Raw genomic sequence first — 20701 nt, 5'->3', positions numbered from 1 at the left:
CAGTTTCCGGCCGATTTGAAAATAATTTCAATTTTGCAATCGAGATCCGTCGCAAGCAAAATATTGCCAGCGATGGATCTGAGCGAACCAAAACGCAACAGGGCGCGTGGGGGTGCGGAATGTTTTGGTATCGCTCTCGCGCTCGAAGAACGGGAAAGAAAAATTTAGCGTCTGTAGACATGCAGGCTGATGCGGTTGGTTGTAGAGATAACAGTCCATTAGTCATTAGCAAAAGAGATTGTATTGCGGTCATTCTAAAACCGAGCTATTAACAGGAGACAAAACAACGTTAACGTGACGTAGACGATTATTGACTCGTTTGACTGAGGAATAAAGGAAGACTGACAGTTTAAGAGCAGCTTCGCCTAAATATCAACTAGACTTGGAAATAGCGAAAAAATCGAATTTCTTCAAACTCGCCCAGAATGAAGCCCTACGGGCACTAGTTACAAAAATATCGTTTTAAGTTCGATAAATCAAAAATTATTTTTTTCCGCAATTTTTTCGTTTCGATGCCCCAAATCGGCCAAAATCCATCGAAAATGAGCGGCATATTCAGAGGCTCGTAAACTCAAAAGCAAAAATCTTCATTACAAACTGATTGCTCGTCGTATTTGTACTTCCTTTCTTGTCTATTTAGAGCTAAATAGATCGTGATTTGATTAGAACTTAAATATTTGACGAATTTTTTAAGTTAACGACCCAAGACAGCTTTACAAGAGGTCTACATTTAGCCTATTTTCAAATGTTAAAAAGGCGTTCTGGTACACGGCTTTTCCCGAAATGACTAGTTTGGTCTGAAAGAGCATTGTTTCTTCTTCAAATTACTGAAATAAAATTTTTGGGTAAATAAAATCGTGAGCGCTGAGATAGCGAACCAAATGCAGCACTTCGTCCTGAAAACGTGACCTTTGACCCAAGCGTAACGAAACCAATTACTGCAAGAAAACCCGAAAGAAAAGCAAACGTTCCGTTATTTTGAAACAATTTCTAGTGATATCTCTCCGAAACCATGATTGCAAGAAGCTATTTCCAGATATGAAATCTTGCAGGGTCAAAGACGGAGCTAAAGGGCGCATTTTGACACAATAACTTTGTTTGCCGAGAATTGAATTGCAGTCAATTCCAGTGAAATTTGCAAACTTGACGTATGTTAGCCGATACTTACCTGAATATTTATATTAATAGAAGAGTCGTCTTCTTGGATTAACCTTCAAAAGAGGCTGGACCCAGATTTGGAAACCTCTAAAAGAAGAAATGTTTAATATTCCGTGACCTACCCGATGCTATAGATTCCATGCACATGCCAACCGCATGCTTGTCGTAAAACCAACTGAACTCCACTGACAGTTTCCATGGGCAACTCCAAAATAAACAATCCCCAAAAATGTAAAGTGAAATTGGCTGTCTTCATGAACAGTTAGAAGCTAGAGTCAAGTTCCATTACCTTTTAAAAAAGCTTGATTCTACTTTGTTCACTCAGTCGTTACTGTCACGTTCGAATACTGCGTAGTATCGGTCACGCCAAAACACTGCAGACCGTGCAGACTGAGTAAGTTTCCCATACAAAGTCTTGTACGCGTTTGTCTATTGAATCAAAAGTCAAATACTGCGCTTGTGCAGCCTGTGGATAAATGACAAACTTTCAGATATATTTAACACTATTTTGTAACTAGACCCAAAAGAAGGAGTCACAATGAAAAGCCCAAACGAGTGTCTGCAGTCTGCACGGTCTCCACTGTTTTGGCGTGACCGATTCGCGGCTTTCGAACGTGAGAGTAGTGAACAAAGTCGACGCAAACAAATAAAATCAAGCACTTTTTAAAGGCAATAGAACTTGACTCTAGCTTCTAACTGTTCATGAAGACAGCCAATTTCACTTTACATTTTTGGGGATTGTTTATTTTGGAGTTGCCCATGGAAACTGTCAGTGGAGTTCAGTTGGTTTTACGACAAACATGCGGTTGGCATGTGCATGGAATCTATAGCATCGGGTAGGTCACGGAATATTAAACATTTCTTCTTTTAGAGGTTTCCAAATCTGGGTCCAGCCTCTTTTGAAGGTTAATCCAAGAAGACGACTCTTCTATTAATATAAATATTCAGGTAAGTATCGGCTAACATACGTCAAGTTTGCAAATTTCACTGGAATTGACTGCAATTCAATTCTCGGCAAACAAAGTTATTGTGTCAAAATGCGCCCTTTAGCTCCGTCTTTGACCCTGCAAGATTTCATATCTGGAAATAGCTTCTTGCAATCATGGTTTCGGAGAGATATCACTAGAAATTGTTTCAAAATAACGGAACGTTTGCTTTTCTTTCGGGTTTTCTTGCAGTAATTGGTTTCGTTACGCTTGGGTCAAAGGTCACGTTTTCAGGACGAAGTGCTGCATTTGGTTCGCTATCTCAGCGCTCACGATTTTATTTACCCAAAAATTTTATTTCAGTAATTTGAAGAAGAAACAATGCTCTTTCAGACCAAACTAGTCATTTCGGGAAAAGCCGTGTACCAGAACGCCTTTTTAACATTTGAAAATAGGCTAAATGTAGACCTCTTGTAAAGCTGTCTTGGGTCGTTAACTTAAAAAATTCGTCAAATATTTAAGTTCTAATCAAATCACGATCTATTTAGCTCTAAATAGACAAGAAAGGAAGTACAAATACGACGAGCAATCAGTTTGTAATGAAGATTTTTGCTTTTGGGTTTACGAGCCTCTGAATATGCCGCTCATTTTCGATGGATTTTGGCCGATTTGGGGCATCGAAACGAAAAAATTGCGGAAAAAAATAATTTTTGATTTATCGAACTTAAAACGATATTTTTGTAACTAGTGCCCGTAGGGCTTCATTCTGGGCGAGTTTGAAGAAATTCGATTTTTTCGCTATTTCCAAGTCTAGTTGATATTTAGGCGAAGCTGCTCTTAATACCTAAACGTCGATCGAATTTACTTAGTGGCATGGAAATTACCACACATGCAGAAAGGAAGCGGAACACTTCAACTCTCTAATAGAAGTTTCGGCGCCGCGGCGCTGTTGCCTTGAGGAATTCTTGCACGAGCGTCCGTTTTGTTAGAGGTGAGTAAAATCTTTCATGGCTAATCAATTTGAGCTTTTCACAGCCACGTAGAACTTCCGTTGATATTTTCACTGAAAGGATCCGAAGTTTTTTCAGGGAGAGCTGTAATGGTCAACACATCAATTAATTTAACATGAAATTGAATTTTTCAGGAATAACAGAAGCCTGAAACCTTCGGTTGAGTTTAAATTAAGTATGTCCCATTTCCCGACCAGTTTTTCTTGTGTGCAAAATCGTTGTTTAACTCCATAAACTAATTTTCATAACTGAAAGTATAAATATTTAGTTCAGGACATACATATAATGCCAACAGGGCATTTGAAGTTTAGTATTTTAAATTCAAATTTTAAATTTTATTTCGCATGAATGCATTTTAATTCTCATTCTCAATTTGGAAATTTCAAATTAGAGTTGTTAAGACAATACTGCAAAAGTCTCCCGCTTTGTTCAAAGAACGTGACAGCCAGACAAAACAACCTAGCTATAGGCAGAGATATCAGAGGCTAATTTCTTCTAGATAATTAAGAGTAACGAACTAAAAAGCTATGAAGTTATAATAATTTGGTAGGAGTCGAATTTCCTCGAAGGTCTTCCTTCTGAACGAGTGTGTTCACTACTTTAGACGCATGTGCGAAAGGAGTCGAAACTATGAACAAAATGAATACATCTTCCAAGACACTTCCAGGGTTTTCTGCAGCCGAATAAAATTTTCAAGAAGGTTCTAAAGTTCGAAAGCTCGATTGTCCCAAATAAAAAACATGAAACGAAATACTCTTGAACCAATTTTTTTCCATGTTCCTGTTTGTGTTCATTGTGCTGTGATAGTTTTCTTTTCTTAAAGGTCAAACGCCAGCTAAATATACCAGTGTTAAAGTAAAACTATTCTGATGTAGCTTGTTAAGGATTTTATTTTATTAACCGCGCGGCCATGGGCCGAGCGCGGTTCATGGTTTACCCGTGGTTTATTAATTTTTTTTTAACCGCGCGGCCATGGGCCGAGCGCGGTTCATGGTTTACCCGTGGTTTATTATTAACCGCGCGGCCATGGGCCGAGCGCGGTTCTAGGTTTACCCGTGGTTTATTATTAACCGCGCGGCCATGGGCCGAGCGCGGTTCTAGGTTTACCCGTGGTTTATTTATTTTTTTTTTGTCGGTGACCAGACGCAGACCTCCGCTCGGCCAAACTTTGAGTCACGCAACGTGTGATGTTTTTCCGCCAGAAGCTGTTAAAACATAAATACACGGACAATTTTACGGATATTGTTTTCTTTTTTGTGGGTAAAATATATTTTCTTTTTTTTTTTTTATCAAAGCGTTGGATTTAAAGGGAATAATAAATACGGTGAAAAAAGGTATTACGTCAGCCATGGAATGCGCTGACGTTGCAGCTTTCACTTTCGCTACGTGACAAATAAGATCGTGTTTACTTTGCAAGTTTATTTCGGCAGAAGCGACGGTCATTAATTTATTTGTAATTTTGCCAGTATTTCTTGTGGTTTTAGGCAAATGAAGTAAATCCTTTGACTGTTTCATCGCAGCGAGTTCATAGATCGGAAGCAAAATTAAATATTTGCAAGCCAAGGAAAGAACGTGTCAGAACGTGCGAAGATTACGTCATTGATAGGGAAATAACCACCGTACTAAAGATAGCCGTAGATAACGCAATTCTTGAATTATGTGACTCGTGTGACTTCTTTACTAACCCTTAACTCAAGGGAAAAAAACAGTTAAATTTAATCGTGACTTTAAAGAAAGAAAGCGGTTGGTAATAGTGTTCGTATCTTCATGCCCATACATATCCCGAAGAAAGTTCCAGATTAAGACTATTACGTCATCGGAGATGTCACAACGGCTACGACTGATGGTGCGATAATAGAGTTTGTGTTGATCAAGTGCTGTGATGTCTACAGTAATCAATGAATCATCAAAGATTGCTTTGGAATATGCACTGCGTTGCGACTGTAGTATTAAGAAAACAGTTAAATTTTAAAAGCGCGGTTATAAGATCTAACAGATCTTCTTGTTTTTTTTTTTTTTGTCGGTGACCAGACGCAGACCTCCGCTCGGCCAAATTTCGAGTCACGTAACGTGTGATGTTTTTTTTCCACCAGAAGCTGTTAAAACATTAATACACGGATAATTTTAGGGATATTTTTTCCTTTGTTGTGGGTAAAATATGTTTTCTTTTGGTTTTATCGAAGCGTTGGATTCAAAGGGAATAATAAATACGCTAAAAAAAGGTATTACGTCATCCATGGAATGCGTTGACGTTGCAGCTTTCAGTTTCGCTACGTGACAAATAAGATCGTGTTTACTTTGGAAGTTTATTTCGCCAGAAGCGACGGTCATTAATTTATTTGCAATTTTGCGAGTATTTCTTGTGGTTTTAGGCAAATGAAGTAAATTCTTTGGCTCTTTCATCGCAGCGAGTTCATAGATCGGAAGGAAAATGAAATATTTGCAAGCCAAGCAAAGAACATGTCAGGACATGCAATGATTACGTCATTGTTAGGGAAATAACCACCGTACTAAAGATAGCCGTGGATAACGCAATTCTTGAATTATGTGACTCGTGAGACTTCTTTGCTAGCCCTTTACTCAAGGAAAATATTAAATTTAAACTTGACTTTTAAGAAAGAAAGCTGTTGTTAATAGTGTTCGTATCTTCATGCCCATACATATCCCAAAGAAAGTTCCAGATTAACACTATTACGTCATCGGAGATTTCACAACGGCTACGACTGATGGTGCAATAGTACAGTTTGTGTTGATCAAGTGATGTGATGTCTACAGTAATCAATGAATCATCAAGGATTACTTTCGAATGTGTACTGCGTTGCGACTGTAGTGCTAAGAAAACAGTTAAATTTTAAAAGCGCGGTTTCAACATCTAACAGATCTTCTTGTCTTTCTTATGGGAAGGAATCAATCTGTTGGAGTAAAACTTGAAATTGAAATTGAAATTCACAGCGGATGGCTTTCTTTTCAGTCTAAACAAATACAATGAAACATCCGGACCTCTTGACCATCAAATTTACACCAGCTGAATAACCTGGTTACACCAGAAACCTTTCATCATCGTATTTTTTCTAACGGTTTCAGTTCTATTTTAAATATTACCTGAAAGGCAATTCAGTTGGCTGTCTACAATTTGAGCTTTTCAACTCTTTGGAAAGAGGCCGATTTCGTCAATGACGACCGTGACGCCATCGTGAGTACGGAAAATATATCTTTTAAATTTGGTAAAAAGCGCTAAGTTTATTGCAAGCTCAAGAATTTTCAGTTGTCGATATCCTAGGTGACTGTGAATGTAATGCAATGTAATTTCGTTAGTGGGTAGTGTAAGCGTCAGTGGAAGTAACCACGTTATTGTTTGTATCATCTCAAAGTTGTATTCTCATCTCAAAATTGTCGATTTTTCACCGGCGTACACGGTGTATCAATCGGGTTATCGAATGTTTTTATGTATAAATTAGTGACCTGCAAGAAATAACTGAAACTTTATTCTCGAGTTTAAACTCTTAATTTTATTGATTGTGAAATGAAGATTACGTTGTCTGCTTTAACTTTTAAAGGAGCTACGCGCATGCAATTCATTCGGTCATTTTTTTTGCGACGTATAACAGTGTCTTCAAATATGATGACATGAATGATCATCGCAGTTTTATTCACAACTTAAGCAGTGGTGAAATTAAAGCCTGAAAAAAATTAGGCCTGAACAATAACGGGATTCGAACCCATGACCTCTGAGATACCGGTGTGGCGCTCTACCAACTGAGCTAGAAAGCTAACTGGGAGCTGGTCACTTCGTGAGTTCCTATATACCCGTAGATGGTGAAAATACGATTGAATATATGAAAGATCAAATATAATCAAATGGAAGAAAATCACAAATACTAAAATACAGTGAGAACAAATTATGAAAGGTAACAAAAGTAGACCTTTGTTGCAAACCAGTAAGAAGGATTTGAATAAAAAATGAGCATAAATTAGACACAATTTGGAAGTTTTGGGGTGTTAATACAAGTCAGTTACCATAAAAATCTGTTTCCTTTTATTGGTAGAAGACCTATCGAGGGTGAAAGTGAAATCAAGAAATGTATATTGAACTTCTCCAAGATTTCATTGTCGCGAGAGCTGTTCAAGTTATTCTTCAGGCAGTACAGCTGGCTGCCTTATGTCCTACTGATAATTGTCCGACAGGCGGATTCTTCTTCGCTCCTGGAAGACACATGGTAAACAACCACGCCCTTCTTGGTCACGTGTTTGATAACTTGACAGTCAGAGAGCCAGTCGAGTGCTTTAGAAGATGTCGGTGTGACTGTCGCTGCATCTCTTTCAACTATCTGACGCATGTGATCGAAAATAACTGTGAACTGAATGAAGAAAGCAGACATACCAATTCCAGCGCGCTGAAACCTCTGCAAGGATCCCAGTACTATGATCTGGTTGATAACTACGACATTATTGTAAGGAATTTATTTGACTGCTCTCCCCCACCCTCGCAGCCCCGCTAAAATATCGACTGGTCTTGAATTTTTAAGTCAAATCCTAACCCTAACCCTAAGTGATTTTAATCCCCTTTTACATAAAGTGTTTAGTAGCTAGCTATTTAAGATAAGAAATTGTTTTCGGATATGTGTTGTTAATGGTACTGTTGGGAGTCAATGGCTTTCCTCGCTGAGGAAATTAACTAATTAACTCTAGCTTTCAGAAATTGAAAAAAAAAAAAAGAAAGAATTCGTGGACTATGTGGTGTCTTTCCCTACTTGTCTATTTATCGGTATGGCTGCCATGTGACAATACGACTCTGTGCTTCAACACACCGCTCCAACAACGCAGAAGTGATCGCCTAACTTTATATCATTATAAGTTGCTTGAATTTATCTTATCACCAGAGGAGTAGAAACCATCTCTAAGTTCTCAATTTGTGTACCATTTTGCCAGGCCGATGTTCCTCATACCGAATGCCAGAACGGATGTTGTGGAAGTCAGCCATGCCTTAACGGAGGAACCTGTCACGAGACTTGTGATGTCACGGGCAAGAGATTCACGTGCTCATGCAATCCACACTTCACGGGAAGATTTTGCGAAACCGGTAAGCTGAACAAAGAAGTTCCATTTTGGGCTGAGTTTTTAGATCCATCTTTGTCTGTTGCAATCTTAGCCACCCATCCCTGTTCACTGTGGTCCTTTTCAGTTTATTGCCTCTTCAGGTGATATTTTCTTCCGTAGCTATTGGATTCAGACCTTGTTTCAGTTTTAGGCTTCTTTCGATACAGCCTTTTTTCATCGCGAAAGTGATGCTTTTATCTTTGTTCCACTAAAGTCAAACTGTGCTGTTTTGAATTTGTTAAAGGAAACCTGCAGACAGGTTTTACTGGAAGGTTATGAGGTCAGTGTTAGCAATGCACGCCTCAACCGTCGACTCGATCGCTCGTTTATTGGTGAAGCGTAACCGTACGTTTGTTTGTTTTATGTTTTCGACACACATGCACAGAAAAAGGAACAAAGAAGAGGAAGAAAGTGACAGGAAATGGCGGGAGGAGGGGGGGGGGGGGGGGAGGGGCTAAGAAGAAACCATGAGGCTTGTGATATTAAACCCTAAATAACAATACTTAAAACATAACTGCTGTGTCGTTCGTTAGGTATGACGGATTATGTCAGATGTGATATCTATCATGAACCATGCTACAAACCGAACAATAAGCAAGCAGTTTCAGTTTCAGGGTAGTTTTTGATATTTGACTTGTCTTGAATATGTTATTACTAAACATTATCCACAGGATGTTTCAAAGCGTTTGGAGAGAAGGTAAACTGGTTCGAAGCTCAACAAACCTGTAAGACTCTAAACGCTAGTCTTGTGTCGATACACAGCGCCGAGGAAAACAATTTCCTTCTGGACTTCGTTCGTCTTCAAGTTGCCTCGAACACGTCGGCAGCTTGGAGTGGACTCAACAAATTGACAGATCGAGACTTTGAATGGGTTGATGGATATAACGTGTCATTCACCAAATGGCTTCCTGGTGCACCATTTGATGAGGAAGATGACAACTGCACCGTAGTATTTGTGGATTATCCACCAAGCGGTTATTGGAAAAACGTAAATTGCTTCAATATCAAACGGCATTATATCTGTAGCTGCAATTGCAGTAGCAAGGATTGCACTTTTGTTTGAGCCATCTCAAGGTCAGACACGTAATTAAAGTGTTACTTTTGATAATTCCATTTATTTATTATTTGTCCCACGCTGTGGCTATATTCCGAGTCAGTCTATAGTGAGTCTTCCATTTTTGCCTCGTGTCCACGTGACTTTGGTCACGTGAACACGAGATTATGCTGTGAATTTGGAACATTCCTCTATAACCATTCTTTGGGTTCTTACTGTAAGATTCCTGTGAAGGATGGTAGATAGGTAGGTAGCGGATAGACATGGTTCAGGCACAGGGCACCCAGACAAACTGTTTCTGTGCTGTGCACATTGACATTTTTATAACCAATGTATGGGATTTACAGAGCACCTCGCAGAATTGCTTAAAATCACGAAAATATGAACAAATACTTGCTCAATAAAAGTGAAGATATATCATATATATGGTGTACTGTCGTTCTTTTGGCTCAAAATTGCCAATTTGAGAAGGTTTGAAGGATTCAGTTTACGTTCGCAGGTTACTATAGATATAATAATGAAAGTTTGGAAAGTCCCAACGGCTCAAAACTGGAACAGCTCCAGCGCCGAGGCGGTTTTCGACCTGAAAATCCCATCGCTCGGCTTCCAAACTAAACAAAAGAGGAAAGTTCCGCGAATCTTCTTGGATCATTCAATCGAAAATTCATCCAAAAGCCCACTACTAGCCTTCGAACAAAACCCAGGGCCGAAAACTTCCAAGCCGTCGGAATGCGTAGCGACAAAAAGTTGTGCCGGAGGGAAAGCGCTATTCCCTAGCCTCTGTCTGACTGGATACAGTTAAACAATGGCCGTTAAAAGACCTTCCCGAGAATAGGGTGGCACCAGGTGGCATAGGCAAAACCAATACATGAGCAGTGATGTCAATGGCGCGATTCAACCTAGGGAACCTTAGGCAGTAAAGACGAAAGGCGACGCATATTTAAATTGCGTCGTCAAATTTTAATATGGGTCGACATAGTTGAATTTATTTAAGAATAACTTAGATCTGTTTGGTATATCTACCGCGTATAAAGAATATTATGTCGAGAAAGCGCTCATCGCAAAGATAGGAAATTTTTTATAGCTTTTAAAAAAAAGAAAACGCCTGGAATAGGGATTTTCAAATCGTTGTTTTGCAGAGGATTGCAAATTAATTCACGTGAATTAATTTCGTGCAGAGATTATTGTTGTGCCGTATTTAGTCTTTTGTTCGGTGACATTCTTGGGCGTTTAATTCCTGAACATCGGCTACCATTACATTTTAGCCGCGACAGTGTTGTTCTTACACTTGGCGGGGATTAGTCGACGCAGTTCATTCGTAATTCTACCGGAAGCTGCCAGCTCTCATGCCAGCTTGTACACAGGCTGGCATGAAGCACTGTCTAAACTTTGAAGCAATATGCAAAGTACCCGGAACGTATTCTCGCTGACTGGTTTTCGATTCTCTGATATCAGTATCATTTCAATCCATGAAATAACGCAACAAACAACAAATTTAAGCTTAAAATCACGGTCTCAAATACAGAGCCGCGTAAAAGTTCCTGAAATGGAAGACATGGAATTCTAAACTGTGCGATAATCTGTTTTAGGAAACCCTTTTAATAAAGGTAAATACTGAAGTCCCAAAAACCTAAATGCAACCCTAACATAAGTAAAATCTAGTGATCACATTGAGCAGATTAAAAACTATCACATAATGCGCACTTTCCGAGAGTAAGCAAACAGGTACAAAAATTAATTGTCAATAAGGGTGGAATCGGGCCAGATCGAGGCAGATCGAATTTTATTCGAAAAATTGACGGAAGTAGAAATGTATCCTGTCTACTTGATCTAGCGTTACGCTTGCATTACACTATTTTGCTAGTTATCCCGGACGTAGGGCATTTAATCACCTGATATGATGCTAACATGGGGCAGTTAATTCGACCAAACGAAAATTCCAAATGTGAAATACCGGGGGGGAAGGGTGTTAATTAATTTACCAGTGCACAACAGGCTGTTAGAACTCAGGTCCGAAAATTTGCATCTGCAGTTAATCATACATTTAGGATGGATTAGGAGAACAAAAGGCATGAAAAAATTATGTTAACACGGCTGTCGAAGAACAAAACAAATTCAGTCGTCCCTTCATGTGTTCACCTCACCACTTCTCCACCGAATGTAATACGAAAAAACGCGACTAATGAAAATTCTCCATATAAATTTTTCCTCATATATTAAGTGTTCTTATGGCTGTTACAGAACAACATATGATAGTCTCTTGTTTTTCATTTTGAAATGTTTTGCACGTCGGTTAATTGTTATGCGCAACGTTTTCTTTAAAACCATTGTCTTTTCAGTGCCCAAGGGTATTGTAACTATTCTGTTAAAATTAAAATGCCACATTTAGCCCAAAACTAGAGACAATATGGTTTTAATACTCCGACAACATATTGACCAAAGATGAATATTCATTATCTTTCTATTTGGCGATGGAAATTTCAGGGAAAGCAATAACAACGCAACGTAATCTTTTTTTAAACCACCTGCTGATAAAGAACACAGAAGTCGAGAGCTAGTGGAACAAGTAATTTCACACTAACAATTGCGACCGACAAAGGATGAAAAGCGACTACAAGCTCTACCGAGTTGAATTCGACTGGATTGCGGAAACTTGTTGTGAATCTGATCAAAATTTGGCGACAGTTATCGTCCGATGAAAATACGACGCGTTTACGAAGAACTTCTGAAGCAGAAAAAGCGAGCAGTGCTTCGATTGAAGTGCCTTTCAGGGGCGACCGCTTTTCTGTTCTTCGCCGTTTTTCTCATGGCACTTCTTGGTATAGATGTCGTTCAAAAACTCGCCAAAGGCTTCGATTTTGAGAGTGGAACTTGTGTCGTAAAAGAATCAATTTTTACTGGTGAAAATGTCAGCTGTAACTGTGGAATGCGCACTTGTTTCAGTCGTTATCCTTGTTTGCGTGTTTTTGTAAGAATATCAGTGGAACCAGAGCAAAGCGAACCCGTCCTCTTGCACAACACTTTTTACGACCTCATCGGATCAAAAGTAAGTCGCTGCTTGTTTCACTGATGTATTATCGTGAGCGCGTATTTGCTGCGCCAGAGTTTAATTAGCAGCTCAAATTTTTAAGGGTGAACGTGTAACGGATGGAAAATATTTCAGTTTGGATTCAAATTTATACTTTATGACTTCGTTTGGCAGTTATAAATGCACATGCAATGCGTCAATTCTCTAATCTGAACTGTAAAGTTGACGTGTCGCCAAGAGCTCAGGGAGGATACAAACCAGTTGGTCAACAAAGCGGGTTAAACAATACGCAGTGAATAAAGCTCATTGAGAAAAAGATATTTGAATTTCACACTCATGATAAAGGGCGATCACAAAATTGAACAAAATTTCGCGTCATTTGGAATTTTTTTGCCATGACATAAAAAGCAAATCCTAACGCAAAAACAGAGTGAATTATCTGTGTATACTTTATGCAAACTAATTTATAGTTTGTTTGTTTACATCACGGCTAAAGGCAAATTTATGCAAAAAGATTATCAGGAACATTAACCTGCTGAGTTATATGGCAGTTGGATTTTTCATAAAATTTAACTACTCCACGCTCGACAGCGCATCTTGAAAAAGTTGGCCAATTCTTTCAAGCTCACCTTTCGTTTTCAGTCTTGATATACAGTCTTATGGTCTATTTTAGTTTGATTATTTCTCTGCTTTGTTTTTGTTTCCTGTCTTGAAAATATTACCATTTAGAGGAGTCCTTATAGTCTCTTTTAGTATGATCATTTCTCTATTTTGTTTTTGTTTCCTTTCTTAAATATTTCTATTTTGAGATTGCCTTCAAAAAATGCGAGGCTTTTCATTTTGACTGAAGCCCCGTTCACACCACGCCGGGGGAATTTGAAAACGGAGGTTTCACTCTGAAAACGCATCAAATGTTTTTCGTTCACACTATACACCGGAAAAATTTGAAAACGGGGGTTTCACTCTGAGAACGCATCAAATGTTTTTCGTCCACACTACGCTGGAGGAATTTAAAACCGCAACAAATAATCACCGGTCATTTTGGATTTGTGTCTGAGGAAAACTTGGACAGGGAATGATCACATGATCATCATTTTCGAAAAGTTCTGTTTTCAAAATTATTTCCGATAAAAACGAACTGAATTAAAACGAAAAGCCGGCGTTTTCAAATTCCTCCGGTTTGAGGAGCGTTGTCGAAAACCTCCGTTTTCCGGCGTGACGACGTATTGGTGTGGACGGTAGGCCTAACCATAGAAATAAAGCTGCGTTTTCAAGTTTATCCGGCGTAGCGTGGATGCTGCATGAACTTGTATTGTTGCACGGTGCAACAAAGCGTTATATTTGGTCAAGGTAATATCATTGTCTTAAATCTCTTTCTCTTGTATTAATTGCAGTGTACTTACGGACCACCTTGCAAAGCAAATGAGAAAGAAAACATGGCCTCCGTACTAGACTTTAAGAATCAAAACGGACAGAAAGGAACAGTTTTAAAATGCTTCTATGACCGAAATGAACCCACAGAAGTAATCCTGGATGACAGCGCTCACAAAATGATAACCTTTCACGCCTTTTTCTGGCCGAGTTGTGTCTTCTTCATGGGTTTATGCCTGCTGCTAAAGGTCTATTGCTCGAAAAAAGCTCAGAAAAAGCAAGTGTTCATATCCGAGGATATTTTGTGTGAAACAATTGCTAATAATAATGTATCTAATTATCATGAGACCAACGAAAGTCTTTGACAGATCACTCAAAAAGGCTGTTTAATAATAAATCATATTGAAAACACGACGGCTACGTAGTACTTTAACTATCCTGCGAGACAGAGCGAAGGGAATCTTTGTCTCGCAGAGTAACTTCGTTAAAACCAGTCACCGTAAACACAAGTAAGTCAGGTATTCTTACAGATGCCTTGTGTGAAAGCATTTTTTGTTGTTCACAATTAAGACAAATGCCCATCGATCGAGCGAGCTATGTTTAAATACCGTGTTGCGTGCTGTCTGGAAGATAAGTGCTGGTGCATTGAAAACAGCAAAAAAATTGGATTAACTCACGTGATAGGAAAAGCTGGCTCGACTTTGTCTTATAAAGCAAGAGAGGACACGACAAGATTTCATGATAGTCGCTACTATTGCCTTAGATAGGGGTCAGAGCCACCTTAAAGTTTTGGAAATATATGGTGGCTCTGAACCCCATGTACAGAATGTTTTTACTCTGCCAAAAGTTGCGTCTTATTATGCTTATTAAAATTTGATAATACATAAAAAATTTCAAGGTGCAGTGCCCTGAGAAATTGGTTTCATTGAATTTGTATGAAGCAAACAAGAAATTTAAAGAAGCTTAATACTGGGCGCCAAAGGGTTAACTCCTAAACAATCACTTGCTATCGGGATTATGCGAGGAATACAAATGTAACGCTAAATCTGCTTTGCGTGCATGATTAACAGTCGTCTGTTACCTTAAGGGCGTATAAAATAAATAGCGGGGTTAAAATAGAAATTGGTCGTCATCTGAAACGTCACTTGAGAATTATTGCTAGAAATTGTGGTTGAGGGGTTTAGAGGGATCTGATCAGCCAATCACCCGAACGAGCCATCTCCTCGCGCATTTAACCTCCCACCCTCCCCTCCCTGTCCTCCTGCTCTCTATGGATAAGGCAGATGACCAATCAGGATTCCTGTCTCTCGAGGTCTCAACATTTTACCCTCTCTCTCTCTTCTCAGCACCATAGCGGTGTTGTTGGAAGAGTGAAGTATGGGGTGAGCCACCGTTACCATTTGTATTTTAACGAAAAGGAAAACCAGAAAATTCGGAGAGAAAACTTACTCCATGCTAGAGGAGTAACAAAACGACCGACTGCCTAATTTGAACTTGGGGTCAACAAAGGAGGGATGGCGTACCCAAAAAACTCATCCATCTTGCCCTCCAATACTTTTCAAACCCAACATTTAAACAAAGCCAAACATCTAAGGAAACAAACAGAAACGAGAAATGTTGTTCCGAAGCACTCAACCGAAATAGACTTGTTTGATCGGAAGTTGTCAAGGAACAATTGAGAAATGTTTACTTTGAATTCTCAATAGCCAAGTAGACGAGTGTTATTTCGCATTGGAAACGCTCTACAACAAAAGTTTATATAACTGAAGCTATCTGACCTAGAACTAACCTGGGTGAAGGAAGAATACCTTTTTCGCAGCGGATGATATTACTAGACAAACGGCGACACGGGAAAGCACAACGCAATAGCTATATAGCTATTTCACTGGTCGCGCAATGAGCGTTTTACAGTCAAAATTATTCGGAAAGTAACAAAGATGCCGTCCCAACTTCCTCTCAACATTTCCCTAACTCCCTCCCAACCCAAAATAAGGGGTATCGAATGGTTTCATTCAGTTTAAAGGTGCTCGTAAAATTCCGCGTTTGCTCGAATTGCTCGCAAAAATTAACTTAGTGCTCGGTTACTCGTGCTCGCAAATTATTTGCCACTGCTCACATGCTCGGATTCTGAAGTCTGGTAGCTTTTAGCTTCTTTTCGTTGTGTGGTTTGAAAGTTTTAGATCTCCTTGATCGATTAAGCGTCCACTCTTCCAAGCGACGCACGTGAAGCTACATCAAACAAGGTATAATTGGCTGCGGCTTATGGGATTGGTTGAACTGTCATAAGACCTTAACTCTTTGAGCCCTAATTATGCATATACGCATAATTAATGATCGTGCTCGTTGTTTCACTTGTGACGTCATCAATTTAAATGTCATCAGATATTCTTGATAAGCAGATAGTAGAAATAGGCTAGACCTTTCCGTACAATGGTCAGGTTTAGATATCGACGACATTCCAACGTCACAAATCGAAAAACAACGTCATCAGTTTTGGTGCAAAAACGGCGGTAAAATGGTCCACTACGCCTATGATTGATCAAGATCCATTTCTAGGCTTCGCCCGTAATTAATATCCAACTTTTCACGGCAGCCAGAAAGAACATGCAACGCAAAAGGTAGCCAGAGTAAAAGGGCCGCGAAAAAAAGAAAGGAAAGAGGCAACAAACAAAATTGAGAACGGGTAATGGCAAAGCAAGAAGAAGTCCAAATTTTGGTTTATGCGCATGCCCGGAATTAAAATATTGCTCAATTTTGTACGTAATCCTCGAAAAATCTCTCCTTTTGGTAAAAAAAAAGAATCTTAGCAAAACGTAAGCTGGCTTTCAAATTTTTGCTTCGGAATTTTGACAAATTTGACCCAAATTAAACATCCCCTGTGACTCAGGCAAACGCAAAGGAAATTGAAACGAGCTATTCGTTTGCAGTAAATATGGCTCACAGAGACCATTGTTAGCAACAGTTGTGTTAAAACTGTACTAAAATAACAAGTTTTGCTAGATTGCCGCCGATTATACTTAAGATTAAGTAAAACAACGACAGAAAACAACAATTGAGCTGTCTCTGTTTATGATGAGAAGCTTTATTTTTGTAAAAATGCTCAATTGTTCAAAAAACACTTACATGCAGTGTGGTAACGCTCGTTCTCCGGTCATCTCAGCGAAGTGAATCGACGAGTGGTCACTTTAAAGCGTGCTCTGATATTCTCTTCGTTTGCTCGGAGTAGAACCAGTGAGTCTTTCTAACTTTTACGCTAGTTCAGGCAATCTTGTAGCAAGCCGTTGCAAGCCGTAAATAACTGTAGCTCCTTTCAAATTCAACTCAGCATTTCGCATTTTCATCCGCATGCAAGCTTTGAGCAAGCTTTGTTTCGTAATTTCCATTAGAAAAGTGCATGTTTTCATGAGCCACAATACGGTCAGATTCCTCTGGACTACAAACCTTTAGCTGCCTTTAGATCCTTATTCGTATATGTAATAGGACTACATGCTATCCAATTTGGAAATAATTGGATGAGAAAAATTCCGAGGACAGCCCAAATTGGACGAGGCCGTAGGCCGAGTCCAATTTGGCTGTCAGAGGAAGTTTTTGAATCCAATTATTTCCAAATTGGACAAGCATGTAGACCTATTACCTACTAATTATATAGCATCCAAAAGCAGATGAACATGGCGAACTTACGAACTCGTAGTGCGGTTGTAACTCTTGCCGTTGTTCTTTAGATGGCGGTCTAAGGAGCCTTGCATAACAGCAGGGCTATCTGGCTCGTATTCATCTCCGTTTTGCAGTCTTGTCTCGGCATAAAATCGGCAAAGAACGTCGTCAAGCTCGTCTTCGGGAATCTCCTCAACCTTTCCCACTTCGCTTCGCTCAGCACACCCAGGTTTTTTGTGCTTCTTTGACAGTTCTAGTTGCGATTATTCTCCCTCATCTCGAGTAAATCAGTCAACTATCTCTGGAAACCTAGCTGAAGACTCCATTTGAAAGCTACCATCGCTCGCTGACGTTTGATGGCAGTGATAATAGCTGCAACCTGATTGGCCAATACTCGGTCCTTTTATTTATCTTGGCATTTGATTGGTTGATGGAAAGTACTACGATTATCAGTTGAGTAAGGCACGAGGGAAGTTTGGTTACGAAGTTTTGGCCTTTAAGGGCCCATTAACCGATCTTTTCGAGCCGTTGCTAAGGAAAATCTAGTCTCATATAACCTCATCATTTTAAGTTAGTTCAGAGTTATTTCATGTGTTTCAACTTTTTCATGATCAGTAACACTAGTGATGACGTCATCAGGCCACGCCCATGGTCATGTGACTAATACAGAAAAAATGCAAAGGCTCCCAGGCAAATTACTTTCTCGGGATTTTTTTCATTGATTTAATATTTTAATTCAAATCCTCATCACGCTATGCATCGATTTTGTTTCATTTCTAAAAGGTCAGATTTTGAGAGCATTTCAAAATATTGAAAAAGTCGTAATTTTCTGAAAAAAGCGTGATTTCGAAAAAGGAATGCATAGCTATGTTGCCATCGTTGGCTTTGATCGAAATTCGTCGAAAAAGGCTGGATTTAATGAAAAACCGCGTTTCCTTTAGCATTTAAAGAAACCGGAAGTGCGCCCGATATCTATTGGAAGTTACCCTATCAGCGCGTGCGCAATTTACACTACCAGCGCACTTCGGTAAGATCAAACAAAGCCACACGGAGTTAATTTTTCTCTTTCTATTGCTCTTGTTTTTCTGTCTGTCTCTTTATTTCGTCTTTGCTTGTACTTTTTTTACTTTGCATTTGCGAAACACAAAGAAAAACATCTAAAATGTATGCGAATTTGCAAGTTTTTGAGTTGTTTTTAATTTCAATGCTCAGGCTGACGTTATTGACCGGAAGTGAAATTTCACCTCCTTAGCAACGCGCGCGAGCGCGCGCATGAATCGGTTAATGGGCCCTTAAAATTATGGTGTTGTCATGGACAACTTACCTCGTTTCCATTGGTAACAATATCAACGGCCGTTAGTCGCCTGTCGCGTCGCCTACAATTTCGCGCGCTTTGATGCCAATGACGTCTAAGGCCGACAAGTTACCAATGGATACGGAGGCCAGTTGCTCGGGACAACAACAAGATTTTTACGTTAAAACTTGGTGACCAAACTTTCGTTCCGCCTTACTCAACTGATAATCGTAGTATCCAGATTTTTCTCAAATTGCACAGTTTTTTTCGAAGCTGAACTAAACGTTCGAGCAAAAACTATCCAATTTATTTTAAATTTGGACAGTTGGCAAAAATTAACAAAAAATAGATCTGTTGGCAATATTGGATTTTGATGCAGCTATATAATTAAAAAATTGACTCAAAAGCGAATAGACTAATTATTTCGATGTATTAAAATTCAGCCTAAAACAATAGACCTCAGTACGAAGCTCTGGAGAATAAATACAGAGTTTGTGGGATTTATTCCCCAGAGCCTCGTTCTGAGGTCTATTGTGTTAGGCTGAATTTTAATATATCGAAATTGGTCTATTTTGAAGGCATCGTTCTTTTCTCGAAAGCCGCTCGAAACTATTCGAAACATTATTTTACAATAACTGTCTAATTCCTGATTGGCTCATTTTTATCATCAATAAGAGCACAGACGGATAAAATTTTAATTTATGCAAGCTTTCAAGTTCAACTCTCAGCTGTCAAGCTGTCAACTTTTTAACCAATGAGATTTCATGGACTTTTTTAAGTAGCCAATCAAAAAGTGAGAAAAGCTATTGACAATGTTCGCGTCATTTTGAATAAAATTCACTTCTCTCTTCTTTTTTTTCCGGCAAGTTTACGGCGTCTTTTCCCCTCGTTTATTCCCGGAATGTGACCATTTTGGGGTCTTGTTATTATAAAAAGCAAATCGACATCAGTTTTTTATACATCTACCCTCTTATTGATGATAAATTGCCTCATAACATTGGCAAAGTTTACTGCGGAACCACTCAATCAATAAGAGGACAGACGCATAAAAAACTGACGTCAATTTGTCAACTTGAAACTGAAAGCTTAATTAGCTGAAGTCCAGTTTGTGTTTGACAGCTGTCGCTTCGTTAGCCAATCAAATTATTTGAACAATTCTAACAAGGATTGTGATTGGCTTATTTTAGCATGCTTTATCAGAGAACAAAGCACGAATGACGCAACATTTACTCTTTTGGAAAATAAAATTTGGTTTGAAAATTCAGCCGAATGCGTGGGGAAATTATTGGATTCTTTATCATAAAACAAATAAAGAAGCCTCGACTGTGCTCTGTTCTGTTGTAAAGCACTTAGGAAGCGGTAGAGCACTCAAGAAGTAGGGAAAAACACTCGACTTCGTCTCGTGTTTTCCCCTACACTTTTTTCGTGCTCTACCGCTTCCTACGTGCTTCACAACAGAACAGAGCGCAGGCGAGGCTTCTTTATTTGTTAAATGTTTTATCTGCATAACTGTAGTCAACATTTTGGAAATCACACGGGGGAAGAATACACTTCATTCCAATCCTTCGCAAAAATTACGGCTTGTTGTTGTTATTAAAATCTCGAACTGGAAGTTATTCAGCTGTGACCTAAAACTCTCTGGGATGTTCTATTTCTCATGTAATATCCGAATTTAGAAACCTTGCAACAATGCTATTTAATTCTTTAGAAAAGTATCTGGAAATTTCGGGTGTACTTGTGTAAGAGAGCAATGAAAAATGCGATGAAACTTAGTGCTGCTGAGTGCTGTAATCAGAGAAGTTAAATAAACCAGTTTGTTACTGCTACCGACGATCAGGAGTTCTGCATGGGAACAACCCTATTCTGCATTGACACTCCTTACATCCTCCTTGCCTTCGGCAGCAGTTTGTAGCATTTAGGTAAACTAAAACTAGTTAACATTTGATGACTAGTCACAGTGAATTTTGTTTCCCGAGAATCTCAATGTTTCCCGGGAAACATTAAGTGATTTGTTATTAAGCAAAACACACACAAAAAAATGGGTCAAACAGGTGGAAAACAAATAGTCACTTTTTTGACAAATGACGTGCGACAGCTGTCAACATTTCG

The 20701-nt window shown here is 39.1% G+C and overlaps 1 protein-coding gene, 1 long non-coding RNA gene and 1 pseudogene across 3 annotated transcripts; 2 read left to right on the top strand and 1 right to left on the bottom strand.

Annotated features, from left to right (window-relative positions):
- Nucleotides 1-838: 838 nt before the first annotated feature.
- Nucleotides 839-1704, bottom strand: LOC149111342 (uncharacterized). Its single transcript, XR_016208226.1, has 2 exons — nucleotides 1448-1704; nucleotides 839-1245 (listed from the first exon to the last, which is right to left on the bottom strand). It is a non-coding gene; the product is annotated as an uncharacterized LOC149111342 (long non-coding RNA).
- Nucleotides 1705-2944: 1240 nt separating this feature from the next.
- Nucleotides 2945-10347, top strand: LOC110056261 (uncharacterized). The gene is made up of 4 exons (XM_089293025.1): nucleotides 2945-3075; nucleotides 7141-7545; nucleotides 8024-8174; nucleotides 8863-10347. Exons 2-4 carry the CDS (start codon nucleotides 7174-7176, stop codon nucleotides 9252-9254), a joined length of 915 nt encoding a protein of 304 aa, XP_089149151.1. The 5' UTR covers nucleotides 2945-3075; nucleotides 7141-7173; the 3' UTR covers nucleotides 9255-10347.
- Nucleotides 10348-11581: 1234 nt separating this feature from the next.
- LOC149111341 (calcium-activated potassium channel subunit beta-2-like) lies at nucleotides 11582-14055 on the top strand (annotated as a pseudogene). The gene is made up of 2 exons (XR_016208222.1): nucleotides 11582-12291; nucleotides 13668-14055. The product of XR_016208222.1 is annotated as a calcium-activated potassium channel subunit beta-2-like (transcript).
- The last annotated feature ends 6646 nt before the right edge of the window (nucleotides 14056-20701 follow it).

The sequence above is a fragment of the Orbicella faveolata genome, unplaced genomic scaffold (genome assembly GCF_042242905.1).
Source record: "Orbicella faveolata isolate gen_17 unplaced genomic scaffold, um_ofav_v1 contig_24, whole genome shotgun sequence".
Lineage (NCBI taxonomy): Eukaryota > Metazoa > Cnidaria > Anthozoa > Scleractinia > Merulinidae > Orbicella > Orbicella faveolata.
The sequence above is the reverse complement of the archived record's forward strand: the minus strand, read 5'-3'. Positions and strand labels throughout refer to the sequence as shown.